Consider the following 23,948-nt stretch of genomic DNA (forward strand, 5'->3'; position numbering starts at 1 on the left):
AAAGGGGGTTCTACCAAGTATTGACACAGGGGGGTGAATACTTATGCACCCAACAGATGTCAACTTTTTTGTTCTCATTATTGTTTGTGACACAATAAAATTTATTTTGCACCTCCAAAGTACTATGCATGTTTTGTTGATCAAACGGGAAAAAGTTTATTTAAGTCTATTTGAATTCCAGTTAGTAACAGTACATAATGGGAAAAAGTCCAAGGGGGGTGAATACTTATGCAAGGCACTGTAGTTGTAGGGAGAGGTTGAATATGGAGGTGAAGACCGCCGCTAGCTGGTCGGCGCACCCCATGAGGAGGGCTGGAACTCCATCGGGCCCAGATGACTTTCAAGGCTTCACTCTTTGAAGCTCTCGCCTCACGTCAGCCACGGTCAGGGACAGAGTGCAGTCATCGTCTTGGTCCTCAGCCATTCTCGCGGATTGAAGGGTGTTGGTTGCCTCAAACCGTGCGTAGAAGGTGTTGAGCTCTTCAGGTAGGGAGGCAGCATGCTGATCATCACTGCTATTTCTCCCTTTATAGCCAGTGATGTGTCGCAGGCCACCCCACAAGCGTCGAGGGTCAGAGCTGGATTTGGATTCCAGCTTGTCACTGAAGTCTCTTTTTCCATCTCTGATAGCCCTCCATAGGTCACATCTGGACTTCCTCAAAGCCTCTGGGTCACCAGAGCTATAGGCAGAGGACCGTGCTGGCGCGATTAGTGGCCGCTGCTCTCCGGTTGTTTTTAATGATTTTATGTGCACAGTTTGCAGAAGACCATTTACTCTCGGCGAACGTGGTACTGTTGATTTTATCCTGATCCTACTGTCAATACGATCGGTTTTGTCAGTATCCTGCTTTAGTCTGTTCAAACGTACCTGTAGCGTGTTGGCTTCTTCTCACCTGGCCACTGCTCCTGCTGTTCGGTGAACGTAACATCTGCCCATTCATCATGTGGATCTACAAACTCGCTGTGAGCTTTGTGCTCTTCTGGACTGTCCTGTCCTTCCTAATAAAACCAGCGTCAACCCTGATCCAATACATGAATGCGGAGCTCCTCAAATTTTGGTTCCTCCGGTCCGCTCCCCCGCCGGTGCTACACCACTTTCCGGACATCGCTCGCCTTCCCTTTCGGAGGTACTCCCACCGTGGATCCGGACAAAGCTACCACATCGATGACTCCACTGCTATCGGCTCCTTCTGGTCCTCATCCCGCTGCCGACTTCCTTCCAGGAAGGTGGACCACAACGCGTTAGCTAGCCTAGCCAGGTCGGCTAACGCTGGCTTCTCCAACGAACACAGTGACATCAATCTTGGATTATTTAACATCCGCTCCCTCACTGGCAAGGGACAACTACTACAGGACCTCCTCCTCGACCACAAGTATGACTTTCTTTGTCTAACGGAGACGTGACAGCAACCCAATGACTTTTCTCAGCTGAATGAGTCTACTCCACCTAGGTTTGTTTACACTTCTCAACCCCGTCTCACCGGCAGAGGAGGTGGTCTCGCGATAATTCACCGCGAGACCTGGAAGGTTCGCCTGTCACTGTGCCAGTGTTCCAGTCATTTGAATCTGTTGCTCTACAATTTAATGGACCCACTCCAACTGTCTTAGTCAACATTTACCATCCACCTAAACCTAATAAGGATTTCATTGATGAATTCACCACATTTCTCACCCACATCTGCTCACTCTCATCCAATATAATTGTTCTGGGTGATGTCAATATTCGCATGGACAACATTAACAATGCTTTCACTAAGGAGTTCACTTCTTGCCTGGACAGTTTTGGCCTCCAACAATATATTGATTTCCCTCCCCACTCTAAAGGTCATATTTTGGACTTGGTCTGTTGCTCAGGTGTCACTCCTTTTAACTGTTCTGCTGTCGATCTCCCCATCTCTGATCACATGGTTGTTTCGTTTAAATTGACTTTAACACTATCCAAAACCAAACAGTCACATGTTATGTCCTTCCGTAACATAAAAAAACATTAATTTAGCTGATTTCAGAACAGGCATTGACAATTTTCCCACCATCAGTTACCCATGCACCCCGGATCATCTGGTTTCTCTCTACAATAATGGTCTCCTAACTCTGCTGAACTCCCTTGCTCCCCTCAAAACTCGGACTGTCTCATTCACCCACCCTGCTCCTTGGTTCTCCTCTCACCTACGTCAGCTGAAAGCCAAAGGACGTCAGCTGGAGCGGCTTTCCAGAAGATCTGGACTCACTATCCACAAACAGATGTATCATGCCCACATCATCAAATACAAAGACGCCCTCTCCTCAGCCAAATCCCAACACTTTACAGATAAAATCACTGCTGGTGCTGGGAACACTAGGGCCCTGTTCTCAGGGGTCAACAACACACTGCGCCCCCCAGATTCCCTTCCCCCACATTTCTACTCCACTGACCACTGTAACTCCCTGATGTCATTTTTCAACACAAAAATAGCTACTATCCACCAGCAGCTGACCCCTCACATGTCTAGTTGTCCTTCCCCTCTAGTTCTCCACTCCCCCCTCTCTGTACCACTTTCATTCTTCCAACTCCCCTCTGCCGCCGAGTTATCAGATGCCATCCGGAAATCCAAATCATCCACCTGCCAACTTGACCCCCTGCCATCCTCCCTGGTTATAGCCTCCCTCCCCTCTCTACTGCCCCTGATAACTGCCATTATCCATTCTTCCATGACCTCTGGTTCTGTCCCATCTTCTCTTTAAATCTGCTGCAGTGACACCAACGCTGAAAAAACCTGGTTCAGACCCCAACAACTTCAATAACCTTCGTCCCATCTCCAAACTGCCATTTCTCTAAAAAATCCTGGAAAAGGAAGTGGCATCACAGGTCCATGCTCATCTCTCCAACAATAACCTCTACGAACAGTTCCAATCCGGTTTTCGCCCCCGCCACAGCACAGAAACAGCCCTCCTCAAAATCACAAATGACCTCTTGATGGCAGCTGACTCCGGACTATTATCCATCCTCATCCTCCTCGACCTGAGCGCGGCTTTTTACACCATATCCCACTCCACCCTCCTTGACAGACTAGCCTCCATTGGCATAACTGACATACCCCTAGACTGGTTCCGCTCATATCTCTATGGCCGTACTCAGTTCATCCAGTTAAAATCATTCACATCCCACCCATCCCTCCTCTCCTCTGGTGTTCCCCAGGGCTCTGTCCTTGGCCCTATCCTATTCATCATCTGCCTCCTCCCACTTGGACTGATCTTCAACATTCAACATTCATTTCCACTGTTACGCGGACGACACCCAGCTCTACGTTTCCTCCAAACCCACTTCCACCTTCCCACCCTCCTCCCTCTGTGCCTGTTTACAGGAAATCAAATCCTGCTTTTCCTCAAATTTCCTCAAACTGAACATTGAAAAAACTGAGGCAGTCCTCATTGGCTCCAAGCACACCCTCACCAAACAGCCCAGTTTCACCCTCACCATAGACAACTCCTTGGTTTCCCCATCTCCTCAGGTTAAGAGCCTGGGTGTCGTCCTCGACAGCACCCTATCATTCCATACCCACATCAACAACACCATCCGGTCTGCCTACTTCCACATCCGCAATATCAACCGCCTCCGCCCCTCACTCACTCCCAACACCGCAATCCTGGTTCACTCCCTTGTCACTTCCCGCCTGGATTACTGCAATTCCCTTCTCTTTGGTCTCCCACACAAACTCCTCCATAAACTTCAAGTGGTACAGAATGCTGCTGCCCGTATCGTCACTAGAACACCATCCATCAGTCATATCACCCCCGTTCTACATCAACTCCACTGGCTTCCTATTAAACACCGCATTGACTATAAAATCCTCCTCCATACATTTAAGGCCATCCTTAATGACTATCAATGTCCCTACCCGGTCGCTCAGGTCTGCCTCCTCCATCAGCCTGACCGTCCCCCGAGCCCATCTGTCCACCATGGGATCTAGAGCCTTCGGCCGCTCTGCCCCTCACCTCTGGAACTCCCTCCCCCCTGACATCAGGAACATTGACCCAAATTCAATCGCTCTTTTTAAATCTAGCATCAAAACCCACCTGTTTAGGCAGGCGTATAACTTTTAATCTTCCTGTCTGCTGAAGTTGTTGTTCTGCTGCTGCTCTGCTTTGTGCATTTTAAAAATTTGAATTAACTGTATTGTTGACTGTTGTACGGCGACCTTGAGTATCTTGAAAGTAGCTTATAAATAAAATGTATTATTATTATTAATAACTCCGTACAGATCGTCTAACGCGCACGTTTTGTCTGCCTGCGGCAGAATGTAAACAGCTGTGATTATAACGGAGCTGAATTCACGGGGAAGGTAAAAAGGAAATACTACTCTTCATATTAAAACATAACATCTAAGGGGGAAATATTGTCTTGAAGTATGTCATTAACAGGGGAAGTTCTGAAATCCTATTCAGCTGCAGTGATATATAGTTGACGATTATTTTGCATATCAATGTGGCGATTGTGATGACATTATAAGATACAAATTTGACTGTATTCACCTGTGGTGTCTCCCCTTAAGTACAGTACATAGCCTGTATGCTCTAACTTATTACATAATCTAGTATCTCATGATGTACATAGGCAAGACAAAAGTTAATTTGTTTTGGATTTTAGCTAATTAGCTATAAACTTGAGGCACTGGTAGCTTAGTCATTTGTTTATAACCACTGAGCTCCACACAAGAGACAAACAACCAACCAACTGTAACAGGAGCTGGGAAGTCGGAGTTCCTGCATGTATGATGTGACTGTGATGACTGTGTGCTCACCACTGCAGGAGACGTACAGGGAGGGTAATGACTAAGTCTAATCTCCCAACCTGATATTTTTATGTTTTTATTGAATTAATATATTTGTTTGATAGGGAAGCTGTGCACAAACAGGAATATAATAGTCATTCATGTTTAAAAAGCCCCTTAGAAAAAGGACACTTTCTCTCGAGGAAGACAAGGGGCAGCGGCTCCAGCCCCTTTGGATTTATCTAAAATTTTGATGGTTAAACAATCAGGGCCTATATCTGTCTTTTAGTGTAAAGAACAACAGCAAAGACTGTAGGTTAAGTGTTCATCAATGTTTCTAGTCTAATAAGTGATTAACTTATCATTTTGGTATTTCACGAATATCAGTGGATAAGGTAACTTTACAAAGAAAATGTATCACACCTGAAGCATGGCAGGCTATAATATGGGAACCAGTTCTGTGTGTGAGCATAGACTGGTGGAAATTCATGAGAAGTGAAATAACTTAGAGTGGTGAGAAAAAACTTGTCTTTGTAAGTTTTATTTAAAGTAACACTAAGAGCTGCAGAGGAAATCTTAATTCAGCTGAAGGACAGAGCTCATACACAGGTGTATTCAGGAGATCTGACAAAGGACATCACAAGATGACACATATTTATACCCAGATGCAGCTGTTTGTAACTTGTGTCCCTAAAAGGTACCTTGTAATTAGCAACTACAGCTTTCTTAAATGTAAACAGGAAATGAAATGAGATATAGGGGATAAACACATATTGCACCTTAAGTAACTGAAACCACACAAAGTAGAATGTTAATGGTTTATAAGTCACATTCTCCCCTTTATGACCAATTTTCTATTTATGTCCTTTATATAATTTTTATTGTATATTCTGCCATAAGCACTGACTGATATTAAGGATAACTCATTGTACAAGACATTCATCAACTCAATAGTAATATATGCAGACAGTCTTCATGCCAAGCTGTGCCTCACACGGAGCATCTCAGTGAGCAGGTTGTTGCAGGGCACTTCACCATTAAGATGTCGGCAGTACAGGTAGTCTTCAGCAAGAATGCTGAGAGAGCGTAACTCAGAGAGACACAGTAGCAGATTAGTAAAGCGTCCAAGGTGCTGAGAAGAGGTGCATTGGGTATATTCCAGGAGGGCTCTTTCAGCCTGCTCCTGCACACTCTCTATGAGCTGATGTTCTTCAAGTTCTTTCACACCTGGTTAAGGAGGAAAAAGGAAATAATAGAACCAATGAATATACTTTAAACATCAACCCTTGTGTCTGGAGAATTGTAGAAGCACATCTTTTTTACATTCTTTATATTACATTTACTATTGTGTAAAAATATATTTGAGCTCTCTGGTAAACTCGTTTTTGGCTCCATAATTCCAGGAATTACACAATAGCTACAAATTCCACCTTGACAAGTCCTGGGCCACTGAAATCTACCACCCAAAGAGCAGAACCTTTTGAGCCTATTAACAATGATGATAACCTATAATTAGACTTTAGTTGCTTTGGAACAGATTCAGGTACAGTCCCTGAAATAGTTCCTGTGGACCTGGAAAAGTCAATTTGGAATGGGCTTTAATTGTGGAGATGTCTGCATTATTAGACAATAAAAGGCATTTTGGTTAAAGGTACAATTTACCAATTCAAGTGATTAAATTTGTGTGGAACACAACCATTTTAATCTGTCACTAACCTGGGTTAAAGAGGATGAGGAATTTAATACAGGCAAACTCTTGGAAGTCCACCTTCAGGGTATGGAGCTTATCAATCAGCTCTTGTCCACTCTGGATCAGGTTGGCTAGGGTAGGAGATGCTATGTCTGACAGCTGCACCTGGAACGAATAATACACATTTTGAGTGTAATCCTTCAAGTTAAAGATGAAATTAATGTTTGGACTTGCTTGGTTGGGCATCAGACACAAGCTTGCACTCTATCTCTTCGCATGTTTTATTTAATTATTATTTTATATACTAAAGACAGGTTTCTCTGGATTCATCACCTGTAATATCGGAAGCTGCTCGGTTTCTGTCAGCTGCTGGCTGAACTTTCAAAATCTGTGTCAACATCCATCCATTCGATCTCTGCAGGATTGGCCACATTGCAAGTCATGTGTTGTTTGACATTTGAATTGTTATATACACAGGACAAAAGGGTTGCAGTTGTTTATGGGATATCCACGCAGGGTTGGGAGCGGCTAACTTTACTTAGTACTGGCCACAACCTGCCTGGCATTTCTGCTCAATAGTAAGTAATTATTGACCAATCTTAAGACCAATCTTAACATTCTTCAGTAACTGTCTGATCAAGTTTTAATTTATCCCCAATGTTATTGCAGACTCAAATATAGACTGAAAAAACTCTTATTATAACTCACCGCAGTTTCTAGGTTGGCAGCAAGATTAGTGACACAATTCAATAACTGCCCAAAGTGAAATCCGGTCACAATCACCCCTACTGTTCCTGAGTTAGAGCATTGAATGCTGGTCAGACATCTTTCTGAAGAACAATATTAATGTCACAGTGAGTTTGACCTTTTGGATATAATATATCATGACTTCATCATTGTATCCATTACACATATGTGTGAAATAGCTTTAATGAAGTTTTTAATGCAAATGAGAGAATCTATCTATTGTTCATTATTGCATTTATAGAGCACACTTCTTTCTGTTTCTCTGTCTCCTGCAGGGCAGCCGACTGCCTCTACTGCCTGCTCTTTTGTTTTTTTGGACAGAATATCCTTTTTCTTTTTCCAATTTTTTGTTTTATTTGAAGGGATAGTCATGCCGATGGGTGAATTGTTTGACAACAACAACAGAAAAAACATTAAATGCCTCAATACTGCTTGTGTGATGTCTTTAAAGTGTACACAAACTCTGACATTCAAACTCAAACTAGAAACTAGGGCTACGTTGTAGCACTGGCCGGCCTGAGCACTCGAACGTTGAAGCCTGTTGCGGTCGGTGGAGAGAGCGATCGATGACCAAGCGCACGTCTCCGTGTTGCATGCGATTTGCGGACTGCGGCAAGGATAAACGCTTCACTTCCTGCGTCCGTCACAGGACGTCGATGCTTGCCAGCTAATTGCTCATTACGGTCCACGTTATCAATAGGACATTACACTGTGAAAATGTTATATTAATCGAATGATAGTTATAAAACAAAGCTTACTTCCGGTTGCCAGTAGGTGGCGCCATCACTTTTATAATGCACAGACATTTAGATCTGTTCAAGTAGGCGCTCTGATGTAGTGTGAGCAATTTTGTGTCAATTAGACAATGTTACCACAACGTAATTTTCACACTGATCAGTAGGTGGCGCTATGACCCTGAACTAATATTTATATATGGAGCTGGTCAGGTCACGATTGTGATCATAGGTCAGTAGTTTGGAGCCGGTTGGATAATGCAGAGTGGATTAACAAAGTACTTCCTGTTTCATGGTGAATCAGAAGGTGGCGCTATGACATTGAGGAAATATTGACACTTAGAGCTGTTCAGGCTTGGACTCTAATCATGTGACAGAAGTTTGGTAGTGATAGGACAATGCACAGTGGAGTTATGACAACATCATGTTGTTTGGCGAAGGCTGATCCTTCGCCGCACCTCAATGTTTACACGGTTTGAGAAAATGTCACAATTCTGACCAAGATCCAATGACTTGACTGAGCTCATTTGAGCTGTATATCGTAAAGCAGCCAGGAGCAGTTCATCAATGTATCAATCTATAACTTCCTGTTGCCACCAGGGGGCGCTGTGATTTCAAGTCATAATTTCTGTGTAGATGTCATCAGGCCGGGACTCTCTTACATGTCTAGTTTGGACTTGATTAAACAATGTATGTCCGAGATACAGAACCTCGTGTTTTGATGGCGTTTAATCAAACTTTGACGCCACGCGACGGTCACAAAGTGTGACGAAAAAATCGATCTCTAAATCAGTTTTCATCTCCATCTTGTTGTGATGAGACTCATCTTAATTTGAAGTTTATCTGATGAAAGCCCTGGGACAAGTACGTCAAAGTAAAAATGTGGAATATGGCCGAAATGGCCACTAAAGCCAAAATGGCAGGCTTCCTGTTTGGTCTAGCCTATATATCTATATATATTTGTTTGTTATGAAAGGACACATGCCCCAATCGATTTTTGTAGATGTCGGCCAATCGTAGTGCCACGGCTGCACTTGAGGGGGAGCTAGTCAGTTTTTTTGCCACGCCCATTCAGTAAAGCCATATGAATATCTTCAGGGGGGGGGGGGGGGGGGCTGTTGATACACACATGTAGTTTGAGGGAGACGGACCCATGAACATTGAAGTTACAGCAATTTCTTGTTTAATGGCGAGCTGATGAACTTTGATGCCATGCCATTAATAATCCACATGATGAAAAGTCACAGTAATCTTATGGCTACATTATCAATGTCTTGAGACCCATTTGACACAGTTTGACATGGTTTCGCAAAGTGGATGAGGAAAATTACATCCAAGTGGAAGACGTACCAAAAACAAGACATTTCCTGTTGTCACCAGGAGGCGCTGTGATTTTAGGTCATGATTTCTGTGTAGATGTCATTAGGTCGCAACTCTTGTCTTATGTGTCTAGTTTGGACTCGATTGGACCAAATATGTCTGAGATTCAGAAGCCTATGTTTTGATGGCGTGTAATCAAACTTTGACGCCACGCCACGGTCACACCGTGTGACAAAAAAACGATCTTTGAATAACTTTAGATCTCTATCTTGTTGTGATGACCCTCAACTAAATTTTAAGTTGATCTGATGAAAGTTCTACGACAAGTACATCACAGTAAAAATGTGGAATATGGCCAAAATGATTCAAGATTCAAGAGATTCAAGATTCAAGATTTTTTTATTGTCAAATGCACAACAATAACATTAAGCAGTCGCTGGCAGTGAAATGCTTGAGTCTCAGGCTCTCTTCTAGCAATGCTCAAGTAATTACAACCTATAAAATAAAATAGAAATAGTATAAAATAGAATATAAAAATTTAAAATAGAAAATAAAGTATATATATATATAAATATATATATGGCCACTAAATCTAAAATGGCGAGCTTCCTGTTGCGTTTTTTTACATTGCACTGAGAGACTTTTTTGTGCAACTGGTCATGATACACAACTATCCTCATTTTCGTGAGGATCAGTGAATGCTAAATGAGGGGCTTTTCCGTAGGTGCCGCTGTTGAGCCATTTTGCCACGCCCATTTCCAAATACTCCAGAATCCGTAAATTTTAACCACTTTCTAATTTACTGCAAACTTTTGAAACTTTTTGAGCACGATGAAAAATGCTCAGAATAATCCTTACAATTTCAATAGGGCCTCCCACCAGAGGTGCTCGGGCCCTAACTAGAGCTACGTTGTAGCACTAAAGGGCCCAAGCACAGGCGATTTTAAGTATGTTGCGGTCGGTGAAGAGAGAACGTTTGATGACCAAGCGCTCGTCTCCGCGTTGCATGCGTTTGCGCACTGTGGCAAGGATAAACGCTTCACTTCCTGAAGCCAGCAGGTGGAGCTATGATTTTGAGTCATGGTGTCTTTGTAGATGTCATCAGGTCACGACTCTTGTCTTACATGCCTAGTTTGGACTTGATTAGACCAAATATGTGCAAGATACATAAGCTTGTGTGATGATGGTGTGTAATCAAACTTTGACGCCAGGCCACGGTCACAAGGTATGATGGAAAATCTATGTTTGAATATGTTTAAATCTCCATCTTGTAGTGTCGCCTGATCCTGGTTGCAACTGTTTCACACATATCTTTTTCTGCACAGATACTGTTGCATTACCTGTCCATTAAATGCAACCATTGAGACTAATGAAATGGTTATTTTGATGTGTGTTGATGAAATGTGAAAGCACAGTCATATTTTTACGTCATAGTTAAAGTAAGTGTTTTTTTGCATTAGGTGCATGCCGGCATTGTCTTTGATCTCATGTTCTCTGTATCTTTTTCATCGTGATATTGAATCCTGATGGTGCCAATGGATCATGCAACATATTGTGATGTCTTTTACTAAATCATGCTTATGTTGGCATCTGTTCCTTGTTCCAACTGGTTGGGGTCAATCACTTTCATGGCCATCCAGCTAATGTTCGCTTGTAATAGACAAATGACAATAACTTTTAAAGGTGAATTTGTGTGTCAAGCTGTATTGTATGAATATTTTTTTCCTTTAAAAGGGGACATATTATGCCCATTTCACCACAGTTGATATGGCTCCTTGGGGTCTTAATGTAATCTCTGTAAAATGTTTTGGTCAAAATACCACAAGGATCATTTAAAACAGCACCCTTTTTACCCTGTCTAAAACAGCCTTCCTCAGATTGACCTGTTTTGAGTGCCCCGCCCCCCCTCTCACCAACAACCCACCCCCCCTCTCACTGCCGCGCCCCCGACACACACACACACACACACACGCACACACAGACACAGACACATCTTAAATCTCCCCTTAGCATATTTAAGGATGTAAAATCATTTTAAGTCAATGTCTTATACATATATTTCTGTATCTGTTTGTTGTGTTTCTTCATTGAAGCTACAATTTTCAAACTACACAGACAAAGGGATCGTGGGGGCCTACAGCTTTGGAGGCTAACACTGCTGCAACTTTTGCTGCGAAATGCACTTAAAACCCCGGGTATGAGTTTATTTTAAAGCGAGCGACGGAGGTGGCAACGAGCTGCTGGTGACCGTCACCGGTTCGTGCAGCTCTGGGTGCGTGGAGCAAATCTGTACGGGCCACAAAAGTTATAAGGCGCAGTTCTCTCCCCCCCCCCCTTCTCCTCCTCCGCTTCGCCGCCCGGGCATCACAGGAGAGTGCCTAAACACGGGTACAATGCAGCCAGAGACCGGGGGGGGGGGGTCCTGGAACACGTTCCGGTGCTGTTTTCTAACAAAGCTCCACAAACAGCTGTTCTAAGTTATACCTGCTGTTTCAACCGGGCGACACACACAGAAGCAACGACTGGGGTTAGCCTCCGAGTGCATTGTTTTCACACACACACACACACACACACAAGCTACGACTCAGAGAGCATTGTTCCTCCACTCCGGACCCAAAATGGGATCTCTCCCCCCACCTCCCAGTCCGATGCTTCCCGGCCGGGGTTCCACATGCAATACTGCTGTAAATACGTTCACAAGCATCCATTCCAGAAAGTGCTGCAACTTTAAACACAAACTAACAGCAAACTAGCGTTAGCCCGCTGCTGCTAACCGTAGCGGGACACACAAAGGGGACACACAGGCTGGAGATTTGTCACAGATCGATAATGATCGACGATGAAAATGAGAAATACCCTTCAGACGTGGGGAACCCTGAGCCGGTGAGACGTGTCCGGCTCTCAGGTGTGTGAAGTCAGCGGGAGCATCGCCAGCCTCGCAGTGAGCCGCCCGGGTACAGCTGGGGACCAACCCGCCACCGAGCAGCCGGCTGCCGGCTGCCGCTGCCGCCGGCCGGCAAGCCAGGCACTGATTGCTATGAGGCTAACGCCACCTAGCTTACATGTCACCGTCAATTACCGAAACAAAACAACAGCTTTTCTAGTTGAAGACACTCACTTCGACATGAGACACGCACTGTCAACGCTCCCCTGTCCGTGGGGAGATCAGTCAGGCGGCTGCTGCTAACCGTAAACAAACACCGACAGGTCCACCAGAAGCGAGCCGACATCACCTAGCGAGCCCGAGCTGAGGAGGGGGCTTTGGCATGTGACTTACCCCGACCGCAGGCTCTGCTTCTCGGCCAGATCTCCGCTGCTTCCCGGGTGGGCTGCCACATGCAATACTGCTGTAAAAACGTGCACAAGCAGCCATTCCAGAAAGTGCTGCAACTTTAAACACAAACTAACAGCAAGCTAGCGTTAGCTCCCTGCTGCTAACCGTAAACAAACACCGACAGGTCCACCAGAAGCGAGCCGCTGACATGGAGCCAGCATCCCGACGACATCACCCAGCGAGCCCGAGCTGACTAGGGGGCTTGGGCTTGTGACTTGCCCCGACCGCAGGCTCTGCTTCTCGGCCAGATCACCGCCTCTCACCCTGCTCACCGGCTGGTTAGCGTCCCCCCTCGGCTAACCTCACAGCTAACACCCGCCGCCTCGAGCTGAGGAGGGTGCTGTGGCTCGTAACGTAACCCAGTCTCCTCCTCCACCAGATCTCCGCTTCCGGGGGGGGGGGGGGTCTATGCCATGTAGACCGACTGTGACATCAATTCTGGTCGTATTCCCATTCGACGCAGTCTATCGTATAGTTTCTTATATAGAGGAACCACAACAAATTGCTGGAGTTGTTTTGGGGACGGTAGACATGCCAGATACCCACATTAACGTGTAGAAGCACTGCAAAAGTGGAATTTTTCATAATATGTCCCCTTTAATAAATGCAATGTTTTATACATTGAAGCATTACAGTAATGTTTTTGCGCTCATATTATTTGTATGTCATCCCTCCTGATGGTGAGTCCTAATGTTGTCAATGGATCTAAACACAAATGGTGATGTCAGATGTTGGATCATGAACATGGTGCCTAGGTAACACAAGTTTTGCCTTTGGCAAACCATGGTCTTACACTGCCCTCTAGTGGTTTAATATTGCAGGTACAGCTTAATCGTCTTCATTTGGGTATCCACAGTTTGACGCCCCGCCATTGTCACACGGTGGGACGCAAAATCGATCTTTCAATAACTTTAGATCTCCATCTTGTTGTGATGACACTCAACAAAATTTTAAGTTGATCTGATGAAAGTTCTACGACAAGTACATCAAAGTAAAAATGTGGAATATGGCCAAAATGGCCACTAAATAAATGGCGCTATGAATTTAAGTCATGGTGTCTTTGTAGATGTCATCAGGTCGCGACTCTTGTCTTACATGTCTAGTTTGGACTCGATTGGACCAAATATGTCCAAGATACAGAAGCTCGTGTTTTGATGGCGTGTGATCAGACTTTGACGCCATGCCACAATTGGATTAAGATCAGGGGAACACGCAGGATGGTCCAAAAGAGTGATGTTATTCTCCTGGAAAAAAGTCTTGGTCAGACGGGCATTGTGAATTGGAGTGTTGTCCTGCTGAAAAACCCAGTCGTTACCACACAGACGAGGGCCCTCAGTCATGAGGTATGCCCGCTGCAACATCTCCACATAGCCAGCTGCTGTTTGACGCCCCTGCACAACCTGGAGCTCCATTGTTCCATTGAAGGAAAAAGCACCCCAGATCATGATGGCGCCCCCTCCACTGTGCCGCGTAGAAAACATCTCAGGTGGCATCTCCTTGTCATGCCAGTAACGTTGGAAGCGATCAGGACCATCAAGGTTACATTTTTTCTCGTCAGAGAATAAAACTTTCTTCTACCTTTGAATGTGTCATGTTTGGTGCTCCCTTGCAAAGTCTAAACAGGCAATTTTGTGGCGTTGAAGGAGATGTGGCCTTTGAAGACGTTTCTTGTTTTTGAAGCCCTTCCTTCGCAGATGTCGTCTGATGGTTATAGGGGTGCAGTCAGCACCAGTAATGGTCTTAATTTGGCCCGTGTCTTGACGGACAGCCATTCGGATCCTCCGGCTCAGCGCCGGTGAGATTTTTTTGGGTCTACCACTTGATTTTTTTGTTCCATAACCCTGAGCATCTTTTAAGAAATGCAAAATGACTGTCTTACTGCGTCCAACCTCAGCAGCGATGGCACGTTGTGAGAGGCCTTGTTTATGCAGTTCAACAATCCTACCACGTTCAAAGACGGTGAGCTTTTTTGCCTTTGCCATCAAGAGATCTTCACAGTGTGATTACTTGACAGGAAATGACATGGAATCCACATTTTTGCACAGTTTTGGGCTTTTAAAGGCTGTGGTCTTAAACTTTTGATCATTTGATGAACAGCCTATTTGAGTTAAATTGTTGTTTTCAATAAATTGCCTGCTCACAACTTTTGGTCTCTTGTTCCCATTTCATCTTTTTGCATTTTGAAGCTCTACTTAGAACCTTCCTAAGATCCAACAGTGCAAAATGCAAATTCATGAAATTTTTTAACTGGTCTTAAGATTTTGATCAGGAGTGTATATATATATATATAAAGTGCAGGCATGAGCAACTAGGCAACCACTCCTGTTGTTTCTGTTTTACATTTCATTTAGCTGACGCCTTTATCCAAAGCAACTTCAATAAGTGCATTCAACCATGAGTGTACAAACCCAGAACAACAAGAGTCAAGAAAGTACAATTTCTTCAAAAAAGCCACACTACAAAGTACTATATATAAGTGCCATTTAAGTGCTACTAAATTGTTAGTTTACACTTTTATTCAAGGTATAGTCGGAAGAGGTATGTTTTTAGTTTGCGGCGAAAGGTGTGTAGACTTTCTGCTGTCCTGATGTCATTGGGGAGCTCATTCCACTTTTTAGGAGCAACGACAGCAACCAGTCGTGATGTTGTTGAGTGTTTAGGTCGCAGTGAGGAAACAACAAACCAATTGGCAGATGCAGAGCTTAGTGTAACGTTCAACCATGTCCTGGATGTTGACTGGACCCGACCCATTCGCAGAACGGTACGCAATGTTGTGCAATAGTAGTAGTAGATTTGACGTTGGCTAATTATTAATAATCATGAAAAATGATTATTGAAATAAAAATTATTAAAAATAATTAAAAATGATAAAGCTATTAATTAATAATAGTAAAATAATTAATGAAAACAATAAAATTATCAAGTAAGAATAATACGATCTGTAATCATTCCTTATCGTTGCGGGGCACCACCCTGTTTACAGGGACCAACGAGTCAATCTTTAAATATCAGTCTCAAGGGATAAACGTTATATTAATAATCTCAATATTCAATATTAATGATTATATAATAAACAATGAAGGGTTTTAAGTTCAAGCACAGGCTATAGTTATCCAGCTGTATTCACATACATATGTACATATAATCACAGAAATACAAATACTTTAATTACAAAAGTATTTATTAAAAGGGAAATAAAGTTAATGTCATTCAATGATTCTTCATTTAACAAACTCCAATATTTCAAAGATGACAACAGCAGCAGCAGCACTTATCACAATTGTCACACATGTAATACTGAGTATCTATGTGTGTGTGTGGTCGTGTGTGTCTGCCTGTCTGTGTCTCTATGTGTGTGTGTGTGTGTGTAAGAAAGAGAAAGGGGAGTGGCTATGGCGTAATGACGAGATCACGTGGTGACGTCGTCTGGCCGAAATCAAGATGTTACGTTCAAGTAATCTCAAGATGGAGGTGTATGACCTCTGTGACGACATGAGGTCGGAGACAAGATGGCGGTCGGTCGCCAGTTACACAAAGGAACATTTCTAGACAAAGAAATTTCTTATCTCCTGGTTCTGGCGCCGAACGGCGTCGAGATGAATTTAGGCTCTTTTAGTCAAGATTTAGCTGTGTAACATGAAAAGGTCGGTGTAGGTCGGGACGTGTGTAAAAACAGGTTTAGGAGAAAAGATAGAGAGAGAGAAAGAGAGAGAGACATCAGAAAAACATCGTCTGAGACAAGCTACAGTGACTTCACCACTCAGTACACAAATTGGAGTTGTGTACCGAGGTTAAATCCTCTGCAAACTTAGTCGGACGATAACAGTGCTGCCGGAGGCTCTCTGTCACGGCGAGAGGCACTTTAAAACATTTCAACACGGTACAAAGGAACCGGAAGTGACGTATCGTTTCGCCGTGTTTAAACACGAACAAAAACCAGATCAGCGATCTACAAACAAACATACACTCAAATAAAATGACATGCTAAGTATAAATACTAGTCTCTGCCCAGACAATAAAGCCTCTTACTGTGACCGCCGCGGTGTTGCCTATGCGTGGCGCGTGGATTTTCCGGAAGTCCAGTGAATCTCTTGCTGTTGAACCTCAGGATGCGTGCACGAACGGACGGATTCCTGGAAAACAAATGAGTGAAGTCCTGGCCTCTTAAGCGGGGCTCCGGTGGGTCTCGTGGTTGCAACGGAGGTTAGCGCTGGGCCGAATAGAGCGAATTTCTCTTGCTCTTGGAACGGTATTAAACGTCGTGTCTTCTTCGTCGGGACTCTGCTTCGTCCTTCTGCGACAGAATGATGCTTTGTCCTGCAGGGATTAACAGCTGTGGAGTAGCTCTGGGGATCGTGAAAAAGAAAGTCTCTGTTCTCGGCCGGCGAGTGAGCTTCCTGTGCACGGCCTTTTCAAGTTAAAAACAAAAATAGTCTTTCAAAATAAGCTTCGACTTAAGATAAAAGAAAATGAAAATAAAACAAACGTTTGTTGTTATTGCCTCCTTTAGCAACTAAATCATCTAGCTAGACCGGGAACGGTCTATTGACGTCTTCAGAGAGCAGGAAATGGCTAAGATTTTTGGGGTGTCAGGGCTTTTAAATTACCTGAGAGGTCCTCCTCCTTGAGCAGTTGGTCATAGGCCATCGGCCAATTGAATTGTCAGGAATCGATCTGAGTGGGCGGGGCTTGGAACTCAGCGGGGGTCCCAAGGCATTCCCAGGACATTTTCCACCACCAGGGGCCTGCTGGAGAATGTTTCCCTCCAAAAGTTTAACAACCCTTTGTTTAACCTCGGCTCCAGTGTCTGGTGGCCACCTTCTGGGCTTTTCAGACCCAGCAGGGGTCCTAATGTTCCTGCGGGGGTCTTGAAACCTGCTGGGGTTTCTCGAAACTGCCAGGTGAAATTCCTATGCTGGATCAGAATATCCCACAGGGCCTCAAATTTCAGGCCTTTGTGTAGATGGTCAGTTCACTCTGGGCTCTGGCCCTACATTCCCCCTTTTGGTCTGGAGAGTGGGCTGTGACCCCGGTCTCCAGGGCAATCTATGGTCGAGAGTCCAGTGATAATCCATGAGAGGTAATCCTTGAGTGGAGTTGAAGCAGTGAAAGTTGGTTCATTATGAGGCAGAGAGGCATAAATGTCTTTGAGGCATAATTTGGACACAGAGAGGCATAATTTTGTCTGGGCAGACAGAGGCATGAATCTGGGCAGAGAGACTAAAATAACACATATCTAAAACACGGCACACACTTTCAATTTTACAATGCTTATCAGCAGTAATGGTCAACGTACCAATGAATTTGTGTGAAGAGTGAAATGAAACAAAAGGGAAAAAGGAAACAAAAGGAAATTTTGAGTATGTGCTGGTGTTTTTGAGGTAAACATGTGTTATCTTGTCAAACCACAACATTTAGAACGGCGAATCACGTTCTGTTGTTTGCTAATCGGTAAATTAATGATGAATCCTATTCCTAGGTTCTGCAGATCTACCGATATAGGAAATTGCACTGTCTAGACTGAATTGCCAAGTTTAACCGGGAGGGATGCATAACCGTAGTGGTAGAGGACTTCAAGATTCACTCAACGAGGTCTAAGAAGGTTCAATACCTGAACATACGTTATACAATTTAATGACAGAGGGTCTAAGACATGCAACTATTGATGATGTGAGTGGTTTGAGTGATCTCTCTGTTTGGAGTTGGGATTTCCCCCCCCCCTTTTCAGATGTGGAGGGGAGAGGGAGTTTTGTTTAGTTTTGCCCATGGGGATCAGTGTCTGGTGTCTTAGGAGAGCCTGGAGGAACAGGTGGCACAATGTCTCTCATTGTTTCAGCCACACATCTCCGTATTAACTCCTCTGTCCCAGAATGCATCCCATGTTTTGGGTTTCGGTCACCATATCTATACTCCTGGTACTGATATGGTTTCCGTTGGCTAAAAACAACTTCTCTGTTGAGAGGTATTCATATAATGAGATCTAAACCGATTGTGGGAGTTTTGTTCTTGCTCCGCCATGCATGCTGCTAGCATGACTCTGAGCGCATCAACATGTTCTTGGGATTGTCGCTTGGCCCTCTTTTTGTAGAGGAGTGCCAGGTCACCCAGAACGTGGGATAAACTCAATTTCTGACTAGTGGTGTTGTTGAGGTGTATGGTCAGTTCTTCAATCCTTTGATCGAAGGTACTTAAATCATAATCACTCAACTCACTCACTTCATCACTAGAAAAATTGATCAGACCGGCGACTGTCTCTGACAGGTTGTCTGGCCTTGAGGGAGCCCTTGCCCCAGGGTGGTCCATGCTACTCATCTTCTGAGTGCGAAAATCACCTGGTAGGCTACTCAAGCTTGCTTAGATAAAAGCGGATAAAAACTTAATTATAGCATTACTATAAAAAGTGCTCAGACTGGCGACTGTCTCTGACAGGTCGTCTGGCCTTGAGGGAGTCCTTGCCCCAGGATGGTCCATGCTACTCATCTCCTGAGTGCGAAAAGCACCTGGTGGGCTACTCAAGCTTGCTTAGGTTAAAGCGGATAAAAACTTAATAAACACTACACAAGATGCACAGGTGAGCTTCACTCTGTGTCTATATAGTAGCACTATGTAGGATAGCTCGATGGCTCAATCCTTTAGACCTAGTTGGTTAACAACTAGTCTACTCGAAACTAGTCTCTCAAATCTAGTTAGTCTCCTTGAAATTCAAAGCATGCAGAAATTCTCCAATAAAAATTACTAACCTACTGAAACGTAGTCAGCAAACAAACCATAGTTATACACAACGCCTGCTTAGCAAAGGGAATTTAAGAATAACAAAAATTCAAAGGGAAGTAAATTTCTAAAATTATTTTTCTCTTAAAAAAATTAATTATAATTATTGTGCATTGAGATGACACAACCACTAATATGCATAAGCAGCCAACCATGGATACACAAGGCAATAGTATACCTGCTTGGCACAGGTGCAAGGGAATTACAAATAAAAATTTCAAAGAGAAATAAATTTCCGAATTATCTTTCTCTTTAAGAAATTAATTATAATTATTGTGCATCGCGAATACACAACCACCGATTACACTATGCAGCCAACCACAGATACACAAGGCACTAGTATACCTGTTTGGCAAAGGCGCAGGGGAATTTAGAAATACAAAAAAAAAATTTGCAAAGAAATTAATTTTCAAAATTATTTCTGGATCATTGTACACAGTATTATGATACAGCTGGAGTTAGATAGCCTCACGCAGGGGCACCATTTATGTTGTGCAATAGTAGTAGTAGATTTGACGTTGGCTAATTATTATTAATCATGAAAAATTATTATTAATCTGGCCCTACAGCAAGTACTAATGTTTTGAAATGGGGATGGTAGCTCCTCTCCTGCTTCTTGTTCAAATCCACTTTCAACGATTTGTCTCGCTGATGTTCAGGTGGAGGTTGTTATTCTCACACCATTTCTGTAGACTTCAAGCTCCTCCAGATAGGCCCTCTCGTCGTTAGAGATTAGGCTCATCCCCACAGTCTCGTAATCAAACTTGACGATGGTGTTAGATTTGAAAGTGGCCATGCAGTCATGAGTTGTGTTGAGAGTGAGGGAGGATGACACATGTTTGCCCACCTGTTCTGCTTTTGGTCTGCCTGTCCCTCTTCACACACAAACTAATCATCAAACGTATTTAGTCTATTTAGCAATGATGTTGGATCATGACTTCGGATCGTTTTGGTCACTTTGACCCTGATGTCCTGACTGTTGGCGGCACGTTACGACACACCATGAAGCGTCAATTCTCGTGGGAGCAGCCGCCTGGCGTTTCACACCTGAAGCACATTTGTCCACGCCAGTCATCCCGCGATTCTGATTGGTTGTTGTATCCTCTGTTCAATGTAGGTGTTCGGGGGTAAATGATGATGGTCTACACAAAGGACTGACCTGTGCAAGCCTATAGAAAATACAGAGTTTCTTTCTGGTCCACATCTGCTCAATGATCAGCGCTGGTGCTTCATGATCAGAGCAGTGGCTGCAGTTGGTTTGTACCGAGCTGGAGTTTCTGTTTCCTCTTCCACTCTCCTGCTGACCTGCTCGCCCTTTAACTTAACTAAACACTCATCAGTTATTATCAGGGCTACTGGGCGATAGTCATTTAGATAGGCGGCAGGTGTGGTTTTCTTTGGTAAATGTAACGAGTGCTAAATCTCCAACAGTATAATAAAAATAATCACCCTTCACATGTATCCTTCATATAATCAAACATATATTTTCGCAGTAAACCTCTTTAACATAGTTCAATTCCGCAGCAAAATACAACTTATACAGTATATATTCGAGCTAGTATCAGTGAACAGAGACCAAACAAATACCACTACAACACGTCAATCAAGTGCAGTGCACCACCGTGGGCATAGAGTCCAAATATCGCAACGGAATTCTCCGTAGAGTTTGTGCCTCGCACCTCACTCTGTACAGTCAGTCCACAGTGTCCATTTCACTTATCGTCTCAGTCAGTCAGAAGTGTCCGTTTCACTTATCGTAACAGTCGGTAGGGGAGATGCTTCGTAGTATCCGTAGCTTGTAGCAGGAGCTAAAGGCCTCTGTATGCTTCTCCGAGTCTGTTACGAGCGGACGGATGGATCGAACGGACTCTTTTTCATTTATGGTTCTAGGAGCTGTTTGTGCTGAAATCAATTCACCGCCAGAACAGTAGTTGGCGCAACAGAAGATGAGCTTAGAGAAGCCTACCTCATGAGGTATGTAGAAGAAGTCCACACTTGTTTATTTACGTCCTCCCGGCTCCTCACACACAGTGAACGATGGCAACTAACAGAAAAAGGCTGTTGATGACGCAACAGTTTTTGCTGAAATAAAGTCAACAGCTTGAAGCTACACAGAGGCAGCTAGCTTCCCCTCCAGCTTCCACACTCAGTCAGCAGGGACACCCGATACCAGCTACAACCAAGTGTTTGCTTTTAACCTGACCGTAGTTAGCATGGTGGCTAGCCCGCTAGCGCCATTATGACAGGGCGTTATAACCGTATGTGACCGTTCACACATGCCGTTAGTGCTCTAACTAGTCACCGTCAGCCGGACAACTTTGCTGGCTTAACACACAATCCTAGAGTCGTAGTTGTGTTTTGGGTTTATTGGGCTATAGGGAATGAAACAGGAAGTTTGAGGTCCGGAAATGTCGTTAGCGGACTTTAGCGGATCAATCACAGCCAAGGGCTTTCCCTAGGCTCTCTCAAATGCCGACGGATAGTTAGAAAAATCAGAGGTGCACGAAAAGCTGTCCGAGGAGCTCGGAGAGGGGCGTTCCACGGCAAAGAAGGCGTTGCCATGTCTCTGTGTCCGTCCATGTCTGTCAAAACGGAGAAGCATACATAGGCCTTAACTCACAGCCCAGTGCTGCCGTGGAGAACGTCAGCGGCAGAGTTCACACGGGAGGAGACACGAGGGGAGAGGGGAAAAGAGCGTCGAGAGCACCACACACTCAAACCTGCCGTGCGAACACCGTCCACTGTGACTCCGACGCCGTCCTCTCGTCCAGACTCGCCAGCCTTCCTCCGGTTCCTTGCTACCTACAGCTCCTCAGCTTGTCCTTTTTTAACCTTTTCACTGGCTCCCACACTGCACCGCCGTCTCCTCTCTGCAGCCTCGCTCTGCTGGAAGTCCCGCCCCCCTGACGCTCTCCCTCTGTGTTGTCTCTTCCCATTGGTCCAAGTCTGTCAGTCATGGGCTCGTCACATAAAAGAACAATAATAGGCCTTTGAAGCATATGGGGATGACTGCCTGTGAGAGGGAGAGGTTTAATATATGGAAATGGATGGATTTGTATTTATATAGCGCTTTTCTAGTCTTGATGACCACTCAAAGCGCTTTACATTACAGTTTCACATTCACCCATTCACACACACATTCATACAGTGCATCTACTTGCAGCACTTTTGTTATTCTATGGGGGGCCATTCGGTGTTCAGCATCTTGCCCAAGGACATTTCGGCATGCAGATGGTTCAGACTTGGGATCGAACCGCCGACCTTCAGGTTGGAGGACGACCACTCTACCCCTCAGCCACAGCCGCCCTGTGAACACTATATCTGTGAACACTTGTGCAAGCTGGTCGGCAAAGGCTTTGAGGAACCGTCCTGGAATGCCATCTGGTCCCACTACCTCTCCCGAAAGCCTTCCTTAAGTTGTGCTCTGTGATGATGACGGTGCTGATCTGTGGTCTTCTCCTCGTGCCGGCTGCTATTGACACTGTTAGTGCTGAGAGCCCGATACAAGTGCTCTGTAAGAATTGTCCACCTCGAAATCTCAGCTTGAAATCAAGTGTTCTCTTCTCTTTATCATCCTTAATGTGGCAGGTATATACATTTTATATAACATTTTTATAAAATGTATTGATTAATTAAATAAATAAATTCCTTGAAGCTTTTCATTGTTCTCCTTAAAATTTGCAATCTATACCAGAGCTGCCGCCTCAAGGCCGGCCAAGCTTTTGTGTTTTCAGGGACATGCAAGTGCAAGAGCCCTTGCGTACCCCTTCTTGCGTGCGTCGCCCAATTTTTCTGACTATATGACAAAGCTACGCAAGCCTCACGCAGCCCGCAAGGCTGTCATTGGTCTGCTAACAACATCCTTTCCGGAGTCACATTTCCGGTTTCATGCCCCATAATAGCAGCAGAAACCACGGAAGATTTAGAAGAACGAATATGGATCAAATAGAAGAGCGTTTGGTAGAAGAAATCCGAAAGTATGACCACTTGTAAAACCCGTCACTGACTGGCGGATTTGTCCGCCAGAAAAAGGCTATGAGAAGCAGCAGTGGAGATGTAAATAAACAGTCGACGACTACTGCCACACACAAAGAAGGCGTCTCTAAGGCCGTCTTCGACAAAAAACGTTACTCCACCTAGTGTTCTGGCGGTGAATTGCTTTGCAGCACGCGCAGCCCTTGGAGAACCATAAATTAAAACGAGTCCGTCGACAGAGGAGCATGCGCCGGTCTTAACACCTGAACGCTATTCCCCTCCCTCTTGTGGAGGTTTAACGACAGAGAATGTCGCACCTCATTAAGCCCTTTGAGACAAATTGTGTTTTGTAAATATGGGCTATACAAGCGTGGGCTCACAGCTGCTAGTGCCAGGCCAACACAAAGCAGTCTCAATAAGTAGTAAGTTCCCCTACGGCCGTGGAGCTATCTGAAAATGCTCATACAAAATGCTCACGAGCCTAAATAGAATAGCAACACAAATATACAAGATTCTGATCCGTATCATCAGGCTCCAAATTGATGTGGTTTTGAGATGTTATAAGTATCACTGCCATCATATCTATTTAATCATATCAGAGGGAGTGATCAAGTCGGAGCCTAGACGCC

At 44.3% G+C, this 23,948-nt stretch overlaps 1 protein-coding gene across 1 annotated transcript in view; it reads right to left on the minus strand.

Moving 5' to 3' along the window:
• Nucleotides 1–5,317: 5,317 nt before the first annotated feature.
• Nucleotides 5,318–23,948, minus strand: part of LOC128462374 (nuclear receptor subfamily 5 group A member 2) — a 34,285-nt gene continuing 15,654 nt past the window's right edge. Inside the window, exons 5-6 of the mRNA XM_053447771.1 lie at nt 6,465–6,603; nt 5,318–5,975 (exon numbers count right to left, since the gene is read on the minus strand). Coding sequence (XP_053303746.1) covers nt 5,722–5,975; nt 6,465–6,603 — 393 coding nt within the window. The 3' untranslated portion in view covers nt 5,318–5,721. The remainder of the gene's footprint in view (nt 5,976–6,464; nt 6,604–23,948) is intronic.

Source organism: Pleuronectes platessa, chromosome 19, assembly GCF_947347685.1.
Source record: "Pleuronectes platessa chromosome 19, fPlePla1.1, whole genome shotgun sequence".
Lineage (NCBI taxonomy): Eukaryota > Metazoa > Chordata > Actinopteri > Pleuronectiformes > Pleuronectidae > Pleuronectes > Pleuronectes platessa.